The 24,378-nt window shown below is 40.7% G+C and overlaps 1 protein-coding gene across 2 annotated transcripts in view; it reads left to right on the forward strand.

The window, feature by feature from the left end:
* Positions 1-24,378, forward strand: part of MPP7 (MAGUK p55 scaffold protein 7) — a 288,302-nt gene that overhangs the window by 91,967 nt on the left and 171,957 nt on the right. Inside the window, exon 3 of one of the 2 annotated variants that reach the window (XM_025885841.2) lies at positions 18,226-18,344. In XM_025885841.2, the coding sequence (XP_025741626.1) occupies positions 18,226-18,344 (119 nt within the window). The remainder of the gene's footprint in view (positions 1-18,225; positions 18,345-24,378) is intronic. The other variant, XM_073885448.1, reaches the window with a different exon arrangement.

Below are 24,378 nucleotides of genomic sequence, written 5' to 3' on the forward strand. Positions count from 1 at the left end.
TTGCTTTAGAATTGTTCAGTGTAAAATATTCTTTTCTTAAAAATAAACAACAACAAAAACTGGGCAAGGCATGCCAGAGACAGGACAAGGGACTGAGGTCCAGGTCTAGTCAAAAAGATGGCTCAGAGGACTCTGATCAACAACAACAAAACAATCTTGTAAGGGGTTATCTTTAAGCATTTTCAAAAAGTGAAAAACCAGAATTCGATCGAGGAAAATTGTAATTTGACACACTCCTAATCCTAAACTGGGATTTCTAGCTATATATTCAGATCAAAATCCAAACCAAAAATCACTTTGAGAATTCATATGAGTCATGTTAGTCTTTATACCTTCTGAGAGTCCCTCAGTGTGAGTGAGAGGCTGTCTCTTTAAGACTTTTGCATGCAAAATACATTTTGAAAGAAAATATGCCCTTTTAAAGAAACCCTACGAACGCTAATATAATCGAAACATATAGACAGGTAGAAGCATGCACTTTAAAATCTACTAAGACAATCCTTATCATAGGAGAGGGGAGGGGGATGAAGTGAGATGAAGTTCAGGATTGGAAGAGATTAGTGCCTGCTTTTGGGGTAAGTGATGGAGGGGCACTTGATCTGGGAATTAAGGGATGAATAGGCTTTGGACATAAAATTATTTTACTTGAAGAAACTTGGAAATTTCTTCTAAGGGAATCATTTTTCCTTAGGAAAATGAATTACAGACAGCTAATGAGTTCCATGGGAATGAACTTTCACCCATTCCGGTGACTTTTGAAATTCTGCTGAACACTTCATCATGTGACCTCACTTCAGTTTTTGATAGAAACTTAGCTTACCTAAAGAAACCTAGCTTACCTAAAAATTCTTTTCTCTCTGGTAATATAAACTGTATTTAATGGGTTTATATTGCTTTTGGAAGTTGTCATTCAGAAGACATGACTCTTTAGGAGAAGCTGAGGGATACATGGTAAGCGGTTATAGTAAAGATGAAGATCAAACTAAAGAGACGGTTTCATGCCATCAAGATGTAATTACATAGCTCTCATCCAGGGCCATTGATATTGATAAAATTTAAAAATATAAATTTTATTTGCCAGAACTCACATTAAATGTTAAACTTCTCTTTCGGATGGAGTGCACTTGAACCTCCTCAGTTTTTACTGTTCAGGAAGCTCAAGTGGACGTGTGTTAAGATATGGGACCTAAGGCCTATATATTTTGCTTTGCTGCTTCTTGACAAGTGAGGATGGTGGAAAAATCACCCCTGTAAATATTGTGCAAGGATTTTTGTAATAGCACATGTCTCTTAGACTGAATTTTTAAAATGCAGTTTGTATGTAAAGAGATAATTAGGGATTGGCTTCGTTTATGTAGGGATCCTAGTTGATTTGATTTCGTTTTTTTCCTGAATGGTAATGTAGGGATTCAGCACTTTTAGTAGAATAATTTCTCACTGCTTAAATGATTTGCAATGATACCTTTATCTTCTACCCAATTCTAGATCTATACTAGATCTCTTTCCAGATATTCTATTGTGTTTCAGCAGACCTAGCTGTCCAGTCTTTTGAGGAATTTTTACCCTGATGGTTATGATTTCTGTGAGAAACAAAATTTCATGCTGTTTAAAGAAGACTCATGTGGATTGAAAGGCCGGGAAGCATTTAGGTTTCTGGTCAGCAGTTGCGAAACACCAATTTATTACTTTTTGCTTAAAAATAAAATATAGTTACAGCTTAGGTTATTCCATTTATTATTAAAATTCATGCATGGGCATACCATAGTTATCATAAGTTGGGAACTCTGGAACCTACCACATCTTTTCGTCATGAAATAAGATTTTTTACACAATTTTGATAACGTGAAGAAGTCTCTTAGGAGCACAACTATTATATTTTTGTGTAGCAGATTGTTCTTGGGGGAATATCATGGAGGCTATTTCAGGAGAATACCTGAAAAGAAAGCCATTATAAATAATTCTGAACACTTCTAAGAGCTTTTCCTTCACTTGATTGCTTATTGATTCAACTAATGAGTGTCTGGGAGGAAATGATAAAGATGATGGCAGCTACTCTATGGCTACTTGGGTCATCCACGTGCTGGGTGCTTTTTGTACATTCATCTCATTACAGATCACAGAGGTACCAGTTAGGTGCTAAGAACTCATTCTTTATCTCTGTTGACTGTTGTCATCCTATGAGAAACTCCTGTTTCTCTGTCTACAGCACCTAACTGGAACTTCCAGTAGGCAGGCCCTCTTGTGTTTACTTGGTTTCTCTTGCTGTTCCTTTTCTTCCTGATTAAGGTTAGTGCCTGTTGGTCTGTCCATTACGTACCATTAATACACTGAATGTAGGATGATGAGAGGTAAGATTTAGGTTGGTGCTCTGCAGGGAAAGCAGAAATGCAGATAAACTCTGGCTGGGCCTAACTACATGTTAGGTTCAGTTTTAACTATATTATAAATATTGAAATCAATGAAAATAAATCCTATCATGCTATTAACTACAATAAAACAAATACAGTAGTACCTTACCTTTAATAGCCAACTGTTCCAGGCTAGGAGGCCCTATAACTGGTTAAATGTAGTGTAAATGTAATTCATGTTTTTGGAGACTGTTATAAGTCATAATTCATAAGAGTTTTCAAAGTAATTTTCATTTTGCTATGGCTTTATCTTATGGATGAGTACTTTTAAGGATCAAAGTACAGTTGGCCCTTAAACACTGGGGGGGGTTGGGGCACCAGCTCATCCCTAGATCCCCTCCCCGACACAGTTCAAAATAACACGTTTAAATTTTGACTCTCCAAAAACTTTTACTAATAGCCTACTGTTGAGCCAAAGCCTTACCAATAACAACAGTCAGTTAATGTATTTTGTGTGTTGTATGTATTCTATACTGTATTCTTAGCTAGGGAGTAGCCTAGGGAAAAGAAGATGTTAGTGAGAAAGCCGTAAGAGAAAATACGTTTACAATAGCGTGCTGTAAAAATAAAATCCACGAATAAGTGGGCCCATGCAGTTCAAACTGGTGTTGTTGCAGAGTCAACTGTTAAACTCACTTTGAGAGTGGAGGATACCCTCTGTGGGCCACAGACTGCGAACACAGAGCTCATTACAAACTGGAATCTGTTTAAAGTTTAGAGATAGCTTTTTTTTTTTAAATGAGGATTACGTACAGGTGTATTGCACATGCCCTCTATTACCTTGCCCCTGATATTATAGACTTTCTAGGTAATTGCATAAAATGTTATTAACAAACTGCACTATTGTAATTATTTAAATTGTTCTGCATCTATAAAACGGAACTTGCCAATGCTTTAGGCAGTTATTTGCAGTTGGGAGAAAGTGTAAGAAAGCGAATGCTTCTGTCAGAGTTGTATTAAAGTTTTTAGTATAGGTACTTTTGGAAATAAAACATACCTTAAATGAGAAAAATTGAATCCTGTTATGAATGGCACCGAATAGTGCTGATTACTTTACCTTTGACAAAGTGGAAAGTTTAAAGCTTGGTGTATCCCATTTTATTAATATAATAAAATTTTATAGTGTTGCTCTGGGCGTCGATATATGTCCTTTAGTGTTTATTAGCCCTTGGTTATAGTTAAATGTTTTGGTCCTGTGCCTGGCCATACTGTACAGAATGCAAATATCAAAATTAAGAAAAATACCCAGTAAATATATGTTTCTCTTGTTCTCAAGTCTTAATCTATAGGATTTCTAAATATTTCAGTTACTTGTATGATCTAATATGATTGGACACAGAGAACATCTTTTTTATCATTTAACATAGGTTTATAGCTTCCCCAGACTTGTTCTAATAATGAAGCTATGAGGGATGTGACAAGAATGGTGATATTAAATTTCTCTAGACCAACAGTAAATTTTTCCATTCTGATGTCAGGAATGCTGAGCATCTGGAATCTGCAAGAAGAGTGAATTGTTCACTGCGGGAACACTTTCATCAAATTCTGAGCCACTTACTCTCTTAGGAATTACTACTGTCTTGTACAGAATATTATATTTTTACAGAAGCAGTCTTCTGGAACTGGAAAAATGTCTTCACTTTACACTTCTGTATTTTTGTACAATTTCACGTTCAGGGATGTTCTTGTTTTGAGACTTAATGTCACGTTTTAGCATTAAATTCATTTTCTTTGGTTTAATAGCAATAATTTATGTTTGTTCAAATACAGTGAAAAAGCAATAGAAAAGGGATTGCCCTCAACAAAGATTTCTTAAGAGTTTATATAGAAGGATCTATGTTCTATCCTTGCTCATCTTTTTCCTTGAATTTTCAGAATAGCTACCATATGTATCTTGGTATCTTTTACCTTGATTGTGGCAGAAATGTATTTCTATAAAAGTGCTACATGGAAGTAGAGGAAAGGAATGTGTGAAATTCTTTATTAGTTTTGGTTAAAACATTTCTCAGGTCAAGATGGGTATTTAAAATAAGTGTAACTTGGCATGAGAAAGTGCTCAGCATCGCTCGGCATCAGGGAAATCCAAATCAAAACCTCCATGAGCTACCACCTCACACCAGTCAGAATGGCTAAAATTAACAAGTCAGGAAATGACAGATGTTGGCAGGGATGCGGAGAAAGGGGAACCCTCCTGCACTGTTGGTGGGAATGCAAGCTGGTGCAGCCACTCTGGAAAACAGTATGGAGGTTCCTCAAACAGTTGAAAATAGAGCTACTGTACAACCCAGCAATTGCACTAGTGGGTATTTACCCCAAAGACACAAATGTAGTGATTTGAAGGGGTATGTGCACCCCGATGTTTATACCAGCAATGTCCACAATAGCCAAAATATGGAAAGAGCCAAGATGTCCATCAACAAATGAAAGATAAAGAAGATGTGGCGCGTGCGCACGCGCGCACACACACACACACACACACAGGAATATTATGCAGCCATCAAAAGGAATGAAATCTTGCCATTTGCAACGACGTGGATGGAACTGGAGGGTGTTATGCTGAGTGAAATAAGTCAATCAGAGAAAGACATGTATCATATGACCTCACTGATACGAGGAATTCTTAATCTCAGGAAACAAACTGAGGGTTGCTGGAGTGGTGGGGGGTGGGAGGGGTGGGGTGGCTGGGTGATAGGCACTGGGGAGGGTATGTGCTATGGTGAGCGCTGTGAATTGTGCAAGACTGTTGAATCACAGACCTGTACCTCTGAAACAAATAATACATTATATGTTAAAAAAAAAAAAAAGATAGCAGGAGGGGAAGAATGAAGGGGGGGAAATCAGAGTGGGAGACGAACCATGAGAGACTATGGACTCTGAGAAACAAACTGAGGGTTCTAGAGGGGAGGCGGGTGGGGGGATGGGTTAGCCTGGTGATGGGTATTAAAGAGGGCACGTTCTGCATGGAGCACTGGGTGTTATGCACAAACAATGAATCATGGAACACTACATTAAAAACTAATGATGTATGGTGATTAACATAATAATAATTAAAAAAAAAAGTTAGGGGGCTAGCGATCCAGAATGATTGAATACTTTGAATGGACATTTGTTGTCAGATCTTTTCTGGGTAATTCTGTTTTCATAAGGCAACCCTGGTTTGGTATAGCTCATCATCTCCACTGTTTCTTTACTATGTCTAATGCTGGTAATCCGGAAGGAAGTGAAAAGCATATGTTATCATCTCAGTAAAGGGATTAATGTTATTTTTCTGTTACCACTTGAAGCATTTTGTAAGATTAATGCACAACTCTCTCAGCATGTTTAGTGTTAATGACAGATGATTGGTTCTCTGGACCCTCAGTCTAGATTTTGAAACAGGATGGTACATTGGCACACGGTTTACATAAGCCAGCATTGTCAGAAGTTTGTCAATGAATATGTGATATTGATGTCATCATAATTGTAGCGATTGATGTTTCTTGCAAGGGTTTGTCGAATATGTTTATCTTGAACGTGAGATACCTTGAACTTAGCTGTTTGAGAACAGAGCACACTTTGTTCTGTGTCTTCTTCCCCACTATTCCTTACTATGGAAATGTCTAGACTGACTTGGGCCAAGGGTGTGTGATCACTTATTTTCATTTCTGTCTAGTTCGGTCTTTACCCCAATACATGGGGTCCATCATTGCCTGTGTTTTTGCCTATTGTGGAAAGCCTTTCTCCCTCTTAATATATTCCAGTACAATAAACTTAAATTTTGTCATCTGTCTCCTTAATACTTGGGCATACTATGTTTTGGCATTTAATTTGGAGTTCATTTTTATTTTTTATTTATTAGAGAGCATGTGAGTGCGAGAGCGTGAGTGGGGGGAGGGGCAGAGGGAGAGGGAGAAGCAGACTCCTCGCTGAGCAGGGAAGCCTGACGTGGGCCTCGATCCCAGGACCCTGAGATCATTACCTGAGCCAAAATGAAGAGTCCGACTCTTAACCGACTGAGCCACCCAGGCGCCCCAAGAATTCATTTTTATTTAAAAAATGCTTACGTAGGTTTAACAGCCAAGTGAGGCGTCATTCTAAGCTTTTCAGATAACTCCTTTAATCCTCGTTGCAATCCTGCAAGGTTAGTACTACTGTGTCTACTTTACAGATTAAAAATGGCTGCATGGAGATGTTAATTACCAGTGGCCAAGGCAGAATTTGACCCTTGGGGCCTTTGTAAGTGTGGTTCTTTTCCTACAAGATTTTTCTACCCCCCCCACCCCCCACCCCGTGTCTGTCTACCAGGGAAGCTGCCTTGGTTACACTTTCGCGTTGCCTCCATCCCCTCCCTTTCAGTTACAGCTTTGCTTTTGTTTTCCCTGGAGTTTCGTACCCTATGCCTAGGGGATGAATCTGTTTGCTTTTTCCCTTCCCCTCACCTTTGTAGCCCCCTCCTTATCAGTGCTTGGCACACGGCCAGCACCCGGTATTTGTAGAGTGAGGTCGGAAGGGAGCAGAGGGTCCTGGGAATTTGCCCACTTCCTGTGCACACTCCTTGAAATATTGTCCAGTGTGTTATGTTAAATCTGGTTGTGAAACTTTGAGATAAGTATGTTACCATGATTGTTTTGTCTTTCGTCTAATCTCCGGGGTCCTGCAGGAGGGGAATAAGTCAGCAGTAGCTGTCACCAGAAAGTTAATTATTTAGTGAATTGGGCTGAGATTGCGTGGATAGAATTATTAGCCTTTCAGGGGATAGCAAGTACCTGTCCTCTGTGGCTGGAATGGAATTTCAGGGGAAGTTGTGAGCTATAGGGCTGGAGAAAGGCTTATGTCAGATTATTACCCAGAAGTGAAATTTTTAAAATTATAAAAGTAATATCGATTTTGTAAAAACTCAAGCAGTACAGAAATGTATACAGCAAAAAGAAAGTAATTGTTTCCTGTTCTGGTTTCTCTTCCTAAATGACACACTGATAACAGTTGGAGATTGGTCCTGCAGGTGGCCCTCTGGGCTCTCTTGAAGTGTAATGCATGAGTGAATACATGAGTGAATCACTGGATCAAAGGGAATGCAAGCCTTCAGTTTTCATATTGTCAATAACGTATACCGATTTATGACTTCCCTGCTTTATTCATTCCCCCCCCACCCCCATTCTCCTCAATGCCTCTTTCAGCCTTTTCTTTCAGATGCAAACACTTTCTTCCCTCCCCTGACTCTCAGTAGGTGACCACAGTTCATAGTTTACTGAAAATACAGCCCAGGTCATAAGGCAGCTTACCACATGTTCCCTGTACCATTTCCACCATATTCTGCCTTCCTGCTTGGAGCCATAGGTGAACCAGCCACACTTCGATCTAACGCCATCCCTTCACTTGTGCACCAGACCTCGTTCCTCCCCATCTGCTGAGGGACAGAGCTGCATCAGATCCCTCCCTCTCTTACGTTGTCAAAATTTGTCGTGGATCAGTGCCATTACCACCCAAATATGCTGGGCTGTTTTGTTTTTTGTTTTTTTTCCCCCCCATCTTAAACACATCTTTACTCCCCATTCCCTTATGAACATCAGTTCTCTTTGGTAAGAGATTGTAAGGGTTGTCTGTATTTGTAGGAGTTGTCTGTATTTGCTTTTTCCACTGTGTCTCTATTTTTAGTGCTCTTCATCCAGGCTTCTTCACTCACCATGATGCCAGAATTCATAAGCTCCATGTTGCTAAATCTAGTGGGTGGTCCTCCGTCCCTACTCTACCTGGCCTACAAATGACATTTGACGTAGTGGATCATTCATTCTTCCTTGCCACACTTGGTTTCCCGGATAATACCCTCCTGATGCTCCTCTGAGTGGTTGTCGGCTGCTCTAAGCCTCCACATCTAACAGTGGAGACCCCAGGCCTCAGTCCTTGGCTCCTCATTTATGTCTACACTCATGACCTTGAGGATCTCCTTCAGGCTCATGGCTTTAAATACAATCCATATGCCATTGGCTCCTACATACAGATCTTCAGCCCAGACTGCTCTCTTGAGCTCCCGACTCCTGTATCCAGCTGCCCACTGCATCTCCACCCAGTGCCCAATAGAGACCTTGAACTTAACGTGTTTAACACTGAACTTCCTGGTCACACTGGCAACTTCAAATAGTCTTAGAGAAGTTTTTTTTTTCATACCCCTCATTCATACAGAAATTCATAACTAGCTCTTGCTTCAAAATCTCTCCAGAATTGGAATACTTCCGTAACTTCCACTGGCTGCTACCTGGTGCAGGTCCTCATCATCATGTACCTGGATCATGCATTGACCCTCAGACATGACCTCTCTGCCTCTGCCCTTGCTCCCCTGCTGTCTTTTCTCAATTCAGCAGCTGGAGTGATGCTTTTAAAATGTAAGATCATGTTACTCCTTCACTCAGAACCCTGCAATGGCTCTTTCCCTCTAAAGCAGAAAGTTAAATTCTTTGCAATGTCTGTACTACAAGACCCTACATGATCTGGTCCCTGATTTTCTCTGTTATATCATTTCTTACATCTCTCTCTCTTCTTCCCTTTGCTTGAGTCATGCTGGACTTCTTGCCCTTCCTCAGATGCTCCAGGCATGCCCTGTCTCTTAGAGGCTTGGGTTTTTGTATCGTCTGATCCCTCTACTTGGAATGCTTGTCCCTCAGATACTCACATCGCTAACTCCATCACCTTCATGTCTTTGCTCGTTTGTCACTTCCTCATTGTAGTGCAGCCAGACTCCTTAATTTGTCATTGCCATGTGAGTGGCCCAGAAACGGATCTATCTTACACTGCTCTACATTTTTTTTAAAAGATTTTATTTATTTATTTAGAGAGCACAAGCTGGGGGAGGGGCAGAGGAAGTGGCAGAGAGAATCTCAAGCAGACTCCACAATGAGCGCAGAGCCTGACATGGGGCTGGATCTCCTAACTCTGAGATCATGACCTGAGCCCAGATCAAGAGTTGGGCATTCAACCAACTGAGCCACCCAGGTGTCTCTACTTTGTCTTTTTCTGTCAGTACTTGTCACCTTCCAACATAGTGTATATAGTTTACTTCTAATGCTTACTATTTGTCTTCCCTCTAGAGCATTAGCTCCATAAAGGTAAGGATCATTGCCTTTTTGGTTTACTGATACATCCCAAACACCTCGACCAGCATCTGGCACATTTGAACTTATGGTGGTCAATAAATGCTGATTGAATGAATGAATAACATTCATTCTCTATTCATTCTCTAAAAAAACATTTCTCTATTCCAACAAATGATTGCTGGGTTTGTTTTCCCACATCTTTGTGAAGACTGGGTATTTGTAAATTTATTTATTTATTTTTAAAATTACTTACTTATTTAAGTAATCTCTACACCCAGTGTGGGGCTCAAACTCATGACCCTGAGATCAAGAGTCACATGCTCTCTATACTGAGCCAGCCAGGCACTCCTGGCTGTTTGTAAATTTATTTCCTAAATTGGGAGGAGGAAATGATATGCTTTGCTTGACTTTTTAGGATTATTTAATATTATATGTCAAATTGAACATTGGGGGCCATCTCTTCTACCACCATGAGCCATTCCCCATTTTTCTGTCTATTTATTCATCTCATTATACTTAACATCAATCACTCGCTTGGTGCAAGTAATTTTTAGTAGTTTCTCTGCAAACTTCTTTGGTTTTTTTGATGTGTGAAAATTTTGTTATAAAGTCTATCAGTGATTCTTTCTATGCTAAGAAAAGCATTTGACTCCAATATGACAAAAATATTCTATGAAATGTTCCACTAGTTTATATTTGATATATTTGCTCCATCTGTAATTTGGGTATCAGGTTAGGCCTTTAACTTTTCTCTTTAAGGTAGCTCTTGGAGGTTTTTGAGTAGGAGATTGAAATGTTGGGGTTATTACAGAAGCATAGGCAGAGCCGAGGTTAAGTTCTGGATCTGCCACTTATTAGACTAAATGTATTTCCTCCTGTAAAATGAAGGTAGTAATGGAATCTACTTATGGAGAGCAGTGGGTGAGGCAAAGCACTTAACTTAGCTCTGTAAACATTAGGTAGGATTATTACTAGCACTTAAATGTGCGACATTGGGTGAATTGTTTATTCAGCATGGTTACATTTCCTTATGGATTAAGTCAGCGTTGTCTACCCCAGACCTTGATCAAATCACTGGCCTGTTATGGAACATGCATCTTATACCAAGATAATAAGATTATTATAGACTTATGACTTTAACTTTACAACACTACTCTTATTTAAAAAAAAAAACAACAATGCACCACAAGACAAGTTGCTAAAGCATCAAAGTATTTCAATCTGTATGTGAAATACTACCACTGACCCTCTGTCACTTGCGTGGCCCAGGGCTCAAAAAGCCTCAAGAACATACTCTGACCATAAGTTGTTGGAGGTGGGGAGGAAGCATTTAGGTTTTTATCTTTAAGGAAAATGACAGATATGTTTATCATTCAGTGTAGTAAGGTCGCAGAGAAGCCAGCTGTTGCACATTTAACTTCAAATGAGTCAGGGAAGTTAAATTAAGATCGTGGTCTACATATGGGATGGCTTAATGCACTGGCTTGCAGAGTGAGCAATTTAGTCTGTATTCAGATAGTCTCATCAGTGTATTATTTTTCATGATTTCAGACAGCCAGCGTTTGCCATCTAACAGTCCTTGGGAAGGGGAGAGTAGAGCACAATATTTAGTTCCTCAATGGCAGGCTTCAGTGACCAATTTATAAAAATCGTAAAACACCTCTGTGTCCCTCTGCACTCAGCTGCTCTTGGCTCTAAACACCTCCCTTAGTTCCTAAAATGTTGCTCTTTGTACTTTGTATTGTTTTCCCAGTTTTAGGGTTTTTTTTTTTTTTTTAATTGTTTGGAAAACAGCACTGTCTCTCTGCCCTCTTTTATAAACACTGGGCACTTTTGAGGAGGTTGAAGTTAAGAGAGCGCTCTTTGGCTAGGCCTGAGTGTTCTTCATTTGTCACCTTTGAACTTAGAACTTTGACTTAATTAACGTCCCCATTATAACTGAGCTGTGGGGTCAAGGCTTCGCGTACTGTTAAAATTGGCAAGCATTGACTTCTCTTTCAAAATCCATATTAGTAGAAGCTTTACCTTCACTAACCGCTGATTAAATATTTTTCAGTGTCCCTGCTGCCAAGCAGCAGAAAGCCACACCAGAATAACCAGAATAAAAGCAGAAAGGCAACATCCCTCCTCCCCAAAAGAAGAGAACCTCCTCCCGTGCTCCCACATGCACACTCGCGCACACTTACATCTCCGTATAGAAGATTGGGCCAAGTATCATTTTATTGCCTCGCCACTCCAAATCCGTATTTTACTGCCTGCTCTGTGAACGTTAAGCTGGGCCCTTTAATGATTCTTCTTTGCAGCCGGTGTGATGCTAAGCTTTGTCAGGGGAGGTCACTAGGGCACCCTGCAGGAGGAGGAGGCAGCGCTTCCTTGTTTTGGTGTTTTTCACTTGTTTCTGTTCTTCTCATGGGATTTGGCAGCAGCACCTGTGGGAAGCATCCAGTGGTGCTTACCCCGCTTTGAGTTCTGGTGGCACCCCGGTGGACAGCTTCCTCCTGAGTTTCAGCGGCACCCCTATAGGGAAGTTCCTGGTGGGTCTCTCAGGCACCCCAGAAGTCAGCTTCCCAGTCTTGACCGGCCAGCACCCCAGGGGTGGGGGGGGAGTTCTGTTTGCCAGTCCCTTTCACACTTTTCTGCCCACCTGCGGGGATTATTTTGGCTTTCTGGTCCTGGCAGTGGTTTCTAGCTTGCCCAGCCTCTCCCCACTGAAACCCTGGTGAAGCATTGGTCCCAGCCATGGTTTTCTGCCCACTGGTACCCTGGAGGGGTGTTTCCTGCTGGCCTGGTGACAGTGGCCAGGCCATCTGGTGGGTCTACTGGGTTGTAATCACACCACCTCTAATGAGCTGAGAATCCTAGTCTTGGGGAGGGAGCTCCTCTTCCACTGTTGTCTCCTTCTGGGTCTTCTCCTTCAGCACTAGGTATTCTTGAGATTTTGCTTTACCACTAGATTTATATTAAACTTTCCTGGTTCAAATTACTGCACAGCTCTCGTCTCTGGATTGGACCATGACTGAGGCAAACATACAAAGCAGAAATTTGGGTTTGAGTACTTCCTAGTCTTTTCTTCAGCTTTACAGAATTTTAGCTGTATTTTTGGCTTTAAAAATCTCTACATTTAGGGGCACCTAAGTGGCTCAGTCGTTAAGCATCTGCCTTCAGCTCAGGTCATGATCCCAGGGTGCTGGGATCGAGCCCCACATCGGGCTCCCTGCTCAGCGGGAAGCCTGCTTCTCCCTCTCCCACTCCCCCTGCTTGTGTTCCCTCTCTCGCTGTGTCTCTGTCAAATCTATAAATAAAATCTTAAAAAAAAAAATCTCTACATTACATGATTACTGCTGACTTTTCATCTTGGGTGTTTTCTACACGGCTGTGTACACTTCCGGGCCATATTTTCCTTCCTTTAGAGCCTTTGCATAGCCTTCTTTAACCTTTACTGATTGCCCTCTCCTTTAAATCGCTATAATTGTTGTACATGTTAATCAAACGAACCTTTTGTATTTTAGTTTTGCTGTTGTTGCCTTCTTTTCTCTCAGCATATAAAATCCCTAATACAAAAATACTGCCTTTCTTCCTGCTGGAACATTTTTATGAGATAATTTTTTCATGTGTGTCTGACCGTATCTTGTATCATGTCTACCTAAACAGAAGGTGAGATTTCTTTTCTACTACTAAAATGATCTCTTAGAGAAGAGAGAGCTGCCTTATAGTCAGGCCCTTACAAAATTTCTTATAGACCGTTTTCTCTGTTCCTTACATAAAAATGTGTTGATTGGAGAAGCCCTAATTATTCTCATATAACCCAAGTTCCTGTTTCTGGAGTCATTGAAAGATCATCTGACAGAATTGTTGTTGTTGTTTTTAAAGAGACAAGGAAGTTTAAACCGGGTTAATATTTCTTGGAGAGGGGTTAAAAACCTCAGACCTGCAAGTGTTAGAGATACTTAGAGAGTAGGTAAGTGATTTTGGTGTGGAGATAAAAACATAGAGGTGTAGATCAGGTGGAAAAGCACTCAGCTTTACCCAGATTCTTAGTGAAGGCATCTCCCATGCATTCAGAAAAGTGTTGTATCTCAAATAACTAGAAGTGAAAATGATCTCTTCCAGCTCTGCAAGTGGTAGTTGTGATAAAGAAGTCATTGTAAAGAATTTAAATAAAATGGTTGCATGAAATGTGCAAATGGGGCAAACCCCAAATATCTAAATTATGATATTTGTACTTAATAGGTAATTAAAAGTGTGTGTTCCTAACCAAATTATAATTTAAATACTATAAGCCGGCATGGGCATCTCACAACATCCGTGAAAATTAGTTTGCTGTTTGAATATTTTATCCACAGCCTAAACATCTGTTTATTTTACTTGGAGGAATATACATTTTGAATCTTTACTTGGACAAATAGGAGATCATTATTATTTTTTTTTGAAGACTTATTTAGAGAGAGAGAGCGAGTGCATGCACACAAGAGTGGTGGTGGGGGGAGGGGGAAGAGAGAGAGAATCTCAAGCTGACTCCACGCTGAGCACAGAGCCTGATGCGGGGCTGGTTCTCATGATCCCTAGATCACGACCTGAGCTGAAACCAAGAGTCAACCATTTAACTGACTGCGCCACCCAGTCGCCCCAAACAGGAGATCATTATAAATAGGATTGCTTTCTCTTTGAGCATATATGATATGTATTCTGTGTTATCCAAGATGTAAGATCTCTGGGGTAGAGGTGGTGGCATATTCTCCACCTACTTGTATAGAGGAACTAATGTAGTGCTCTGAATGGAAGAACTCATAAATGCTGATTCTTAGGAGTGGAAGCTTTCAAGATGTAACTCAGGTGTGATTCTTTGCTGAAGCCTTCCCTGGTGTCTTCTCCCTCCTTTAGAGGAATTGACCACTTACCTTGCCTTGCCACGCGGCCTAACCCTGCTCTGCACTTCCTAACCGACCTGTCTGTGCTTGTTCTCTACACTGTGACGTCCTGAGGACAGGGATCATGGCTGATTTGTCTTAGACCTCTAGGTAGGTACCATAATGGTGTACTGGAATGAAGCACTCGTGAGCTTGAATGACTTACAGAGGAGTGTAGTCCCAGTTCTTGCTCAGATTTAGGTAAGATTCAGTAGATGTAGGTAGATGTAGGTAAGATTGTCCAAGATAACCCTTGTTAGCTAAACTCTGTTACTTGCTCTCTGAATATCAAGGACCCAAACCATTTGGATTTCATAGTGGTGTTCACTATTGGAACTCTAGGAACTGAATATAAAAAGCCCCTGTGAGAACAGGGACCTGGTTTTAGCCATGGACTGAGCTGGTTTCTGGGGTCTCTCTGACGTACTTGAGTGGATGTGGTGGGCCATGTTACCTGCATTGAGGCCACTCGCCTGCCCTCCTAACTCTTCTCAGCCTCTTTCATTTCTGATTGGCACTGTCCTGTCTCTTCTTGGCTTTGGTGGGGCTACGAGATGTGGGAGCTCAAGAGAAGTGACAGCTGTCGTCACGAGGGTGCCAAGCTAGGGGGGCATATGAATTACGATTGCATAAAGCTCGGAAAACCCAGAAAACTCAGGTTTATGAGCTACTGCTAACAGAGAAATTATTATTGTAATGTAAGATAATATGATTTATTCCCACAAAAAGTTAAGCAGTACTTGGGTAAAGTTAACATTTTCCATATGTAAAAGACTAGGGTGGTTTTCTTTCTGAGTATGGTATTGGGTCCAGGGGAATGTATCACTAAGCTGTTGTTTTGACTTTGTACCATTGCAATGGGGTTTTCATTCCAGATGAGGCATATTAAGAAAAGAAGAACATATTTATGTGTGTGTGTGTGTGTGTGTGTGTGTGTGTGTGTGTGTGTATTTATTTATTTATTTATTTATTTATTTATTTATCAAATGCCTGTTGAGTGCCAGCCACAGGGCTCAGTGCTGCTATGTGCATTGTTCCCTTGAATTCTTACAACAATCACATTCACCACAATGTCTCCTTTGGTTTTAACTGTATTTTGAGATAATGTGGATTCCTGTGTTCATAGAAATAATATAGATCCTGTGTACCCTTGACCCTGCTTCCTCCAGTGGTAACATCTTGCATAACCATAGTAATTGCAAGGGGCACATTGTCACTGATGCAGTCCATTACCCTTTCTCAGATTTCCCCCTGTATCACGTGCACTTCTTTGTGTATATGTACATATTTGTATATTTTTTTCTGTTCAATTTTATTACATGTGCAGATTACCATTTCTTTTCCAACAGATGAGGGCAACAAGGCTGAGGTTAAGTTATGTGAAATAACTGAAGGATAGACCTGGTTTGAATCTAGGTCTGTTTGACTCAGACTTTTGCTTTTTTAATAATAGTAGTGATGGGAGTGCCTGGGTGGTGTGGTTGGTTGAGCATCCAACTCTTGGTTCTGGCTCAGGTCGTGATCTCGGGATCATGAGATTGAGCCCCACATCGGGCTCCATGATCAGCAGGGAGTCTGCCCAAGACTCTTTCTCCCTCTGCACCTACCTCCCCCTTTCTAAAATGAATAAATAAATCTTTAAACAAAGAATGGTAATGATGAATAACAGTAATAATAACAACAATGGCTGAAGCTCACTGTGCTACATCTGAAACAGACTACCATGTGCCAGGGGCTGTTCTAATATATATTACCTCATTTAACCCCCCAACAACTATACCTTATAAATTATATTATAGTCAAATTAGTATCATTAAACTAATCATATTACCAAGGAATAAGGAATCATTTTTACTGTTCCTGAAGTCAATATAAAACAGTGAAACTCTGCCTTCTTTTTACATAATTTTCAACTTGAACCTCTGACTTTAACCACAGATGTTGGCAATTGTCATTACTTTAAATGTGTGTGTATATGTATATGTGTAAAGTGAGACCTGTATTATTATACACTGAATTAGGTTCAGACACCTTAAAAATGTTTATATATATATATATGTATATATATATATATATACATATATATATATACACACATACATACAGTGGAACATTATGCAGCCATCAGAAAATGAAACCTTGCCATTTGCAACAATGTGGACGGAACTAGAGGGTATTATGCTGAGTGAAATAAGTCAGTCAGAGAAAGACAATTATCTTATGATCTCACTGATAAGAGGAATTTGAGAAACAAGACAGGATCATGGGGGAAGGGAGGGAAAAATGAAACAAGACGAAACCAGAGGGGGAGACAAACCATAAGAGACTCTTAATCTCAGGAAACAAACTGAGGGTTGCTGGAGTGGAGGGGGGGAGGGATGGGGTGGCTGGGTGATGGACATTGGCGAGGGTATGTGCTATGGTGAGCGCTGTGAATTGTGTAAGACTGTTGAATCACAGATCTGTGCCTCTGAAACAAGACATTATATGTTAATAAAAAATGTTTTTACAAATTTATAAATAAGAGCTAGTTTAGGCAAGATGCCAGGTTTTTAAGGGAGTAAATATAAACCATCAAGAATACTTAAGAACGGAATAGGGAGAAGTTTTTTTTTTGTTCCTAGAATATTATAGATCTTTTTGGTCAAATGCAGTCCCAGGAATGTTTGAGTTTAATCTAAACTCTCAAGTTAACAGATCCAACTTTCCAAGCGAGAGCTAATACATCTGGTTGCGAATTATCACTGATCATCAGAATATTATAACGCTTTTGGAAGATAATAGATACACTAATCAGGCCATAATTTACAATTCTTTGCTGGTTAAGTATCTTGTAAAGCTGTCCCTCTGATGAACCACTGCACTTACTCAGCGTAGGAATAACAACAGCCCTGTGTGTTGTAGATCCCAGGAGGTCTCGGTGTTTTTGTAGACAGCAGACAGAAATAAAAGGAATTTTGTCCTTTTTACCTCATGTAATCCCCCTGGAAAGTGAAACATGTGCTAAGAGTTGATACTGACTCCTGCCAGGTCACCTCCCTGAAGAGTCCTGGGCAGGCGCTGTCGCAACCTTTCTTGGACCGGAGTCTGATGGCTCCTGAAGGAGATGGATGGTTTCTGCAGTCAGCTACTGTGGAACATGGCGCTACTGTCTACCCCAGGGAAGCTTCTAGTGAGGAGGGCTCCAAGTAACCCGCATCTTTTACCTTAACTCTTTCAGAGGGTATCACATACGCCCAGAGCAGAGTCCAGTTGAAACTCAGTTCTGTGTAGCTTGTTGTTGTTTTAAAACCAGGCGACTACAGTGAAGCAACACCAAGGATGGTTGAATCCGTCTTACTTTTTAGAACTTGATTTTGGATGTTAGATAATGCAAATGTTTTTGAAGCTATATATTATTAGGAACTATTTGGAAACCACAAAACCTTTTTTAATGGACCATTCTATCAGTTTTTTGCTCTTCTAAGGAAGTTTTTCCTATTCATGACTCATTTCACTCTTTGGCAAACATTGAGGGAAATGTAATAACGATTAAGGAAAGGAATGTATGCGTTTTCTTCTTTCTCTGAAAGCTTGTACACATTTTCTGTCTCAGGTTATGTAAACTTGGATGCCTGTAGAATGTTGACAACCGAAAGGTAAAAACTAGCCTGTTAATACATACTTGGTTGGGATTTAAAAATCAAAAAGTTTCGTTGGCTTCTTGGGAGAGGGTTTTGCTTGATGGCCTAGAATACAGATCCAATATAAACGGCATGTTGCAGCTGTCATTTACACACACCTTACGTGAAATTAATGAGATCACTCTAAGATTACGCTTTGTGTTTTATTTTCATTTTATAGGTCTGTATGAGCTGTTGACTGCTTTGCCAGCCCAGCTGCAGCCACATGTGGATAGCCAGGAAGACCTGACCTTCCTTTGGGATATGTTTGGTGAAAAAAGCCTGCATTCACTGGTAAAGGTAAACCACGCAGATGTCAGATTCTCTTTGCGGAAAAACATATGGAAAAATATTTTGAGCGCCATCTAGTAAACCAGAGATCAAATTGTTGCTGTCTGAAAACAAAACAGCCTTGTTCCATTTCTATGACAGGCGTGGAAGTTGTTAAAGATTCTACCAAAAATACATAGATGATTTCACTTAATGGTGGTGATCTGGCTCTGCATACTAATGTGGCCAGTATGTGCCTGCCCTTGTTTAGAAGAAGAATATGAAATAGGAGCAGGAAGGTTTAGACTCCTTATGGTCAACATTCACGAGCTGGAATTTAACTTAAATAAATAAATGTTCACAGCAAAAATTAGAAGGAATATATTTTCTGAGGTTAAGAATGGCAGCAGTTCAATAGCCACATTAATTTAAAATAATTTCCTTTAACAAAGTCAACTGAAATCCGAGCAAGCTATTTCTTTTTTGGCACGACGCCATTGAAATGGTATTTTGTGTATAAATACACTGAAGCTAAATATGAATCAAAACAGCTTCTGGAGACGGTTTTGGTAAAGCATCGTGCCATGGAAATGATCAGCCACCAGAAATGAGATCTTGCCACACAGCAATGCTGGGAGTGATCAGAACTCTTAAAATAGTAAAATGAGAACAAGAAGCTTACTGGAAAATATGCCACTTTTGCTTCTGGAAATATGAATTGCATTTTCTTTCATTTAACTCAAGCTGAAAAAAATGGTGAGCCTTACTTGAGTCTGTAGGAGATGGACACCTCTGGTGCGTTAGCTCTATTTGGACCAATACTGAAGTCAGCTAAATTTGTTACGGTTGTCTGTTGTGAGAGAAGGCTATTACTGATGGATGGTATTTGAAAATGAACCACTTCTGGGGTGCTGTTGCTTCACAGGATAGAGGAGTTTTTATGACTTTTTTTTTCTTGTCAAATTTGCTGAAATTTGCATGCTTCGAGCAGTGGCAACTCTCAAGAAATGAAAATGTTGAGATGTGTAATTTTCCTAGCAATACCCATAAAGACTAGAGTCCTTTAGTTTTTATATAATTGCCAAGGTATCTTTGTGTTCTGAAAAATTTTTGGTTGTTTAGTTGCTCTGCTGGGATGTGTTAGAAATGTCTTGAGAGGGACACCTGTGTGGCTCAGTCCGTTAAGCGTCTGCCTTTGGCTCAGGTCGTGATCCCAGGGTCCTGGATTGAGTCCTGCGTTGGGCTCCCTGCTCGGCGGGAAGCCTGCTTCTCCCTCTGCCTGCCACTTCCCCTGCTTATGCGTGCTCTCTTCCTTCTCTCTCTCTCTCTCTGATGAATAAATGAATAAAATCTAAAAAAAAAAAAAAAAGAAAAGAAATGGCTTGAGATTATGAAGTTCAGGATTTACTGAGGCAATCATGAACACATTCTTGTGTTGAATGTATGGAAGTTGGATGGCTCTGGATTTGTTCCGATGGATTTGATCTAGAAAGAATGAAATGTATTTCAAATGACATCATCACCCCCTTAATCATTAAATAAACACGCCTAAAACAGTGCACACATGTGTGTTTCTATTTGTGATGTGGCTACTGTGTTTCCTTAATTATATTATTAATTATATTATTATTAATTAATTATTAATTAATTAATTATTAATTATATTATTTGTTGACAGGGTTGTTTGTGAGTTTCAAATAAAATAGTGACTATCTCAGTTCTTTGATAGCTACATAGGTTAGGCAAATAAAAGCAGGCGTTAAGCATTGAAAATATTAGTTATCATAGCTTGTGAAGGGCTGCAAAGTAATGACAGAGATGGTTGTTATTGCTATTAAAAGAACCCTAATATTTTAAAAAAAAGTCTTAGTTACACTAGCTCTTGAGTTTTAAGTACAGGTGGTTTTTCAAAGTAAATGTGAATAGTGAGTGGTTAGGAAGCATACAGTTACGGGTATGTGGTTTTAGAAAAACGGTGAATAAATAAATTGATGTTGCCACTATTTAAATAGCATGGTAGCACATGTACTGGTGCAAGTATCTTTCAGTAAATTGCTGTCAGACCTTTAAAGTAAGGTTTACTATGTCTCTCTAGTCCATTCTCTGTTTCTTACTCATTCTCCCCCCCCCCCCCCCCCCCGCAACTCCCAGCTTCTATCTAATGCAGACCTCAAGTGCGTCCTTTGACTTGTTCTATTCATTTTCAAGTATGTAAAGCCGCAAATGCCTCCAGGAGGCAGGCTCATGGGATCCACTTTAAGCAGCTGAACAGTCCGCTTCACTGTATTCCAAGTGCCTCTATTGAAGTTTGGAGGCTAGCAGCCTCCAGCTTTTGTACATAAATCTTGGTAGAGCAGAAGGAATTGGAAAAGATGTGTTCTAGAGTGAATCAAAATGTGCTTTGATGTTAGGCTCTTTTGCCTACAGTTGAAGCTGTTGGTGTGTGATTGAAAGATGGGTGAAGGCAAAACTTGATTTTATCCTAGCACAAAATTTTCGCAGTAGTGACCTTATTTTATGTAAAAAAAAAAAAAAAAAAGTGGTTGTCAAATCTTTTTTCTTTTTTTAAAGATTTATTTAAGAGAGAGAGCAAGCACAAGCAGGGGGATGGGCAGAGGGAGAGAAAGAATCTCAAGCAGACTCCCTGCTGAGCGTGGAGCCTGAAGCAGGGCTCGATCTCAGGACCCTGAGATCATGACCTGAGCCGAAACCAAGAGTCAGATGCTCAACCAACTGAGCCACCCAGGTGCCCCATCACAGTTTTAAATGCATGTAACTTTCTGGTCTGATGTAAAATATACTTAAGAAGAAGCAGTTTGGCATTACCTTCTGTGACAGGTATGGCATCGCCACATTAGGATCATGACCCGCACCCTGGCAGGAAGACGGCAGTTATGAGCTTGTCACGGGAAAGGAAATAGGATCCTAGAGAGTGTTTGCTGTGGATATTTTTTTAAAAGAAAAACATCTAAATTGAAGAGTTGAATAATTAAAACTATGAGCATGCGGGACACCTGGGTGGCTCAGTCAGTTAAGCATCTGCCTTCGGCTCAGGTCGTGATCCCAAGGTCCTGGGATCGAGCCCTGCGTCAGGCTCCCTGCTTAGCAAGGGGTTTGCTTCTCACTCTCTCTCTGCCCCTCCCCCCTGCTTGTGCTGTCTCTGTCAAATGAATAAATAAAAAAGTCTAAACCCTGCCCCCCCCCAAAAAACATGAGCTTGAGATTTTAGAACTATCCAAAGAAAGATGGTACAGATAGACTATGTGAGAAATGTCATCTATAAGGTGTGGCAAGACAAGGCTATTGGTATTCACGTGACGCAGTCGATGTGATCACCAATAAGCAGAGAGCCACATTTTGGACCCCTCATTTGCAAAGATGCAGAACTCTGAAGCATAGGGCGCCTGGGTGGCTCAGTTGGTTGGGCGACTGCCTTCGGCTCGGGTCATGATCCTGGAGTCCCAGGATCGAGTCCCACATCGGGCTCCCTGCTCAGCAGGGAGTCTGCTTCTCCCTCTGACCCTCCCCCCTCTCATGTGCTCTCTCTCTCTCATTCTCGCTCTCTCAAATAAATAAATAAAATCTTTAAAAAAAAAAAACTCTGAAGCATATAGTTTGTGTCTCAGCCTCATTTCTAAATATATCTTCTACTCTGGTGCTTTTTTTCTGTTGAGATTTCTTGACTTTAAATTTTTTTATTTACTTGTGTTGTATGTATTTTTGTCATCTGGTTTGAGAAGAAGATACGGCATAAAGACATTCTTACTTATTTTAAATAAGGTTGGTACTTCTGTTTCCTCAAGAAATTTTTGTTCCTATATCACAATTGCATTAGATTACTAGGAGAAGAATATCAAGATTTTATTTATTTATTTGAGAGAGAGTGAGAGATAGAGAGCACGAGAGGGAAGAGGGTCAGAGGGAGAACCAGACTCCCCGCTGAGCAGGGAGCCCGATGCGGGACTCGATCCCGGGACTCCAGGATCATGACCTGAGCCGAAGGCAGTCACTCAACCAACGGAGCCACCCAGGCGCCCGAATATCAAGATTTTAGTACCTTTTCAATAGTTGCATATATTTTCTTTACCGTTTTGAATAGTTGCATGTATGTGTACGGGCAGCAGAAAAAAAGGTAGTAGCCTGAATCTTATCCTTGTTTTGGGGATTCTGAAGTATTTCAACAAAACACAAGTTGATTATTTTCAAGAAAGTTCCCTTGAAGTCATTTAATTACTGTATTTCTGTGATTTCAATCCTAAAGGAGTCATGGTAATGCTCAGGCAGACCCTTATCCCATTTAGTTACACAATTAAAATTTTTTTTTTTTTTTAAAGTAGGTTCTGGACCCAGCATGGAGCCCAGTATGGGGCTTAAACCTGGTACCCTGAGATCAAGACCTGAGCTAAGAGTTGGATGCTTAACCGACTGAGCCACCCAGGCTCCCCTTACCTAATTTTAAGTTTTAGTGATTGTTTTAATCATGTTGTCTTTGTTGAGTTCTTACTATATGCCAGACACTGTATAGGCCCCCAGGACCACGGTTTCTAGTTGAGCAGCCCCTAGCTTGCAGTCTGCAGTCTCCCAGAGGGGTTATAGATGAGGGGATGGGCAGTTGCAATATTCTAGGAGAGGTCATGTGTAGAGCTTTGTGTAAGAGCACAAGGTGCCTGACTCAGCACTGACCTCAGGGGCTCATAGGGGATTTGGTATTTTAAGCTGAAATCTGAATATCGAATAGATATTGCTCAGATGAGAATTTGTGGGGGGTGGGGAGCTAGGCAGAAGGAATAACCTACACAAGCACCTGGAGGCGAGAGTGGCCATTGTGCCTTTAGGGTGGAGCCTGACAGGTTCTCTTGGCTGGTACATGAAGTAAGGAAGGGTGTGGGGAGCAGGTGCAAAGTGTGGCAAAAGAAGGTAAGCTGAGACCTGGTCCTTTTTTTTTTTTTTTTTTAAGATTTGTTTATTTTAGAGCAAGCAAGGGAGAGAGAGCCTGTGAGAGCATGAGCAGGTGCGGGGAGGGGCAGAGGAAGAGGGGGAGAGAAACTTTTTTTAAATATTTATTTATTTATTTTTTAAAATTTTATTATTATGTTAATCACCATACATCACATCATTAGTTTGTGATGTAGTGTTCCATGATTCATTGTTTGTGCATAACACCCAGTGCTCCACGCAGAACGTGCCCTCTTTAATACCCATCACCAGGCTAACCCATCCCCCCAACCCCCTCCCCTCTAGAACCCTCAGTTTGTTTTTCAGAGTCCATCATCGGGGGAGAGAAACTTTAACAGACTCCCCGCTGAGCGTGGAGCCCTACGTAGGGCCAGTCTTGCAACCCTGAGGTCAGGATCTGAGCCGAAATCAAGAGTCGAGCACTTAACCGACTATGCCACCCAGGGGCTCCAGGCCAAGACCTATTCTTGAATGGCTTTGACTTTATTTGAACACGGTAGGAGCTACTGCATCGTGAAAAGTTTAAAGCAGGGGAATGAAGATATCAGACTTTTTTTTTTTTTCTAGAAGTTGTAGTTGCTATGGAGATGGGATGGGACATGAGATTTCCAGGTCAAAGATGATGGTGACAAAATGGGGGGAGAGGGAAGGTGATTTTGGTTTTGAGAAAGGGAGGGGGATGTGCAGCCTGCCCTCACCAGCAGGCGTGGTGTTTGTTAACATATTGAAACTTGCCAACACTTCTTTTTTTTAAAAGGATTTATTTATTTATTTATTTGAGAGAGACAGTGCACGCAAGCAGGGGTTGGGTGATGGTGGGGAGAGGGAGAGGGGGAATCTCAAGCAGACTCCTTGAGAGCGCAGAACCTGACTTGGGGCTCTATCTCACGACCCTGAGATCATGACCGGAGTCAAAATCAAGAGTCGGCTGCTTAACCAACTGAGCCACCGAGGTGTCCTGCCAACACGTGTTTTTATCTGAGTTTTTTATTTTCCCCTTTCTAGAAGGTGTGACCTGATACCTCCTTGTTGCTGTGATTTGCATTTCCCTGATGATTAAGTTAAACATCTTTTCGTGTGCTTATTGGCTATTTGTCATCTTTGCAGA

The sequence above is a fragment of the Callorhinus ursinus genome, unplaced genomic scaffold, assembly GCF_003265705.2.
Source record: "Callorhinus ursinus isolate GAN/ISIS: 27379988/994484 unplaced genomic scaffold, GSC_fseal_2.0 scaffold62, whole genome shotgun sequence".
Classification (NCBI taxonomy): Eukaryota; Metazoa; Chordata; class Mammalia; order Carnivora; family Otariidae; genus Callorhinus; species Callorhinus ursinus.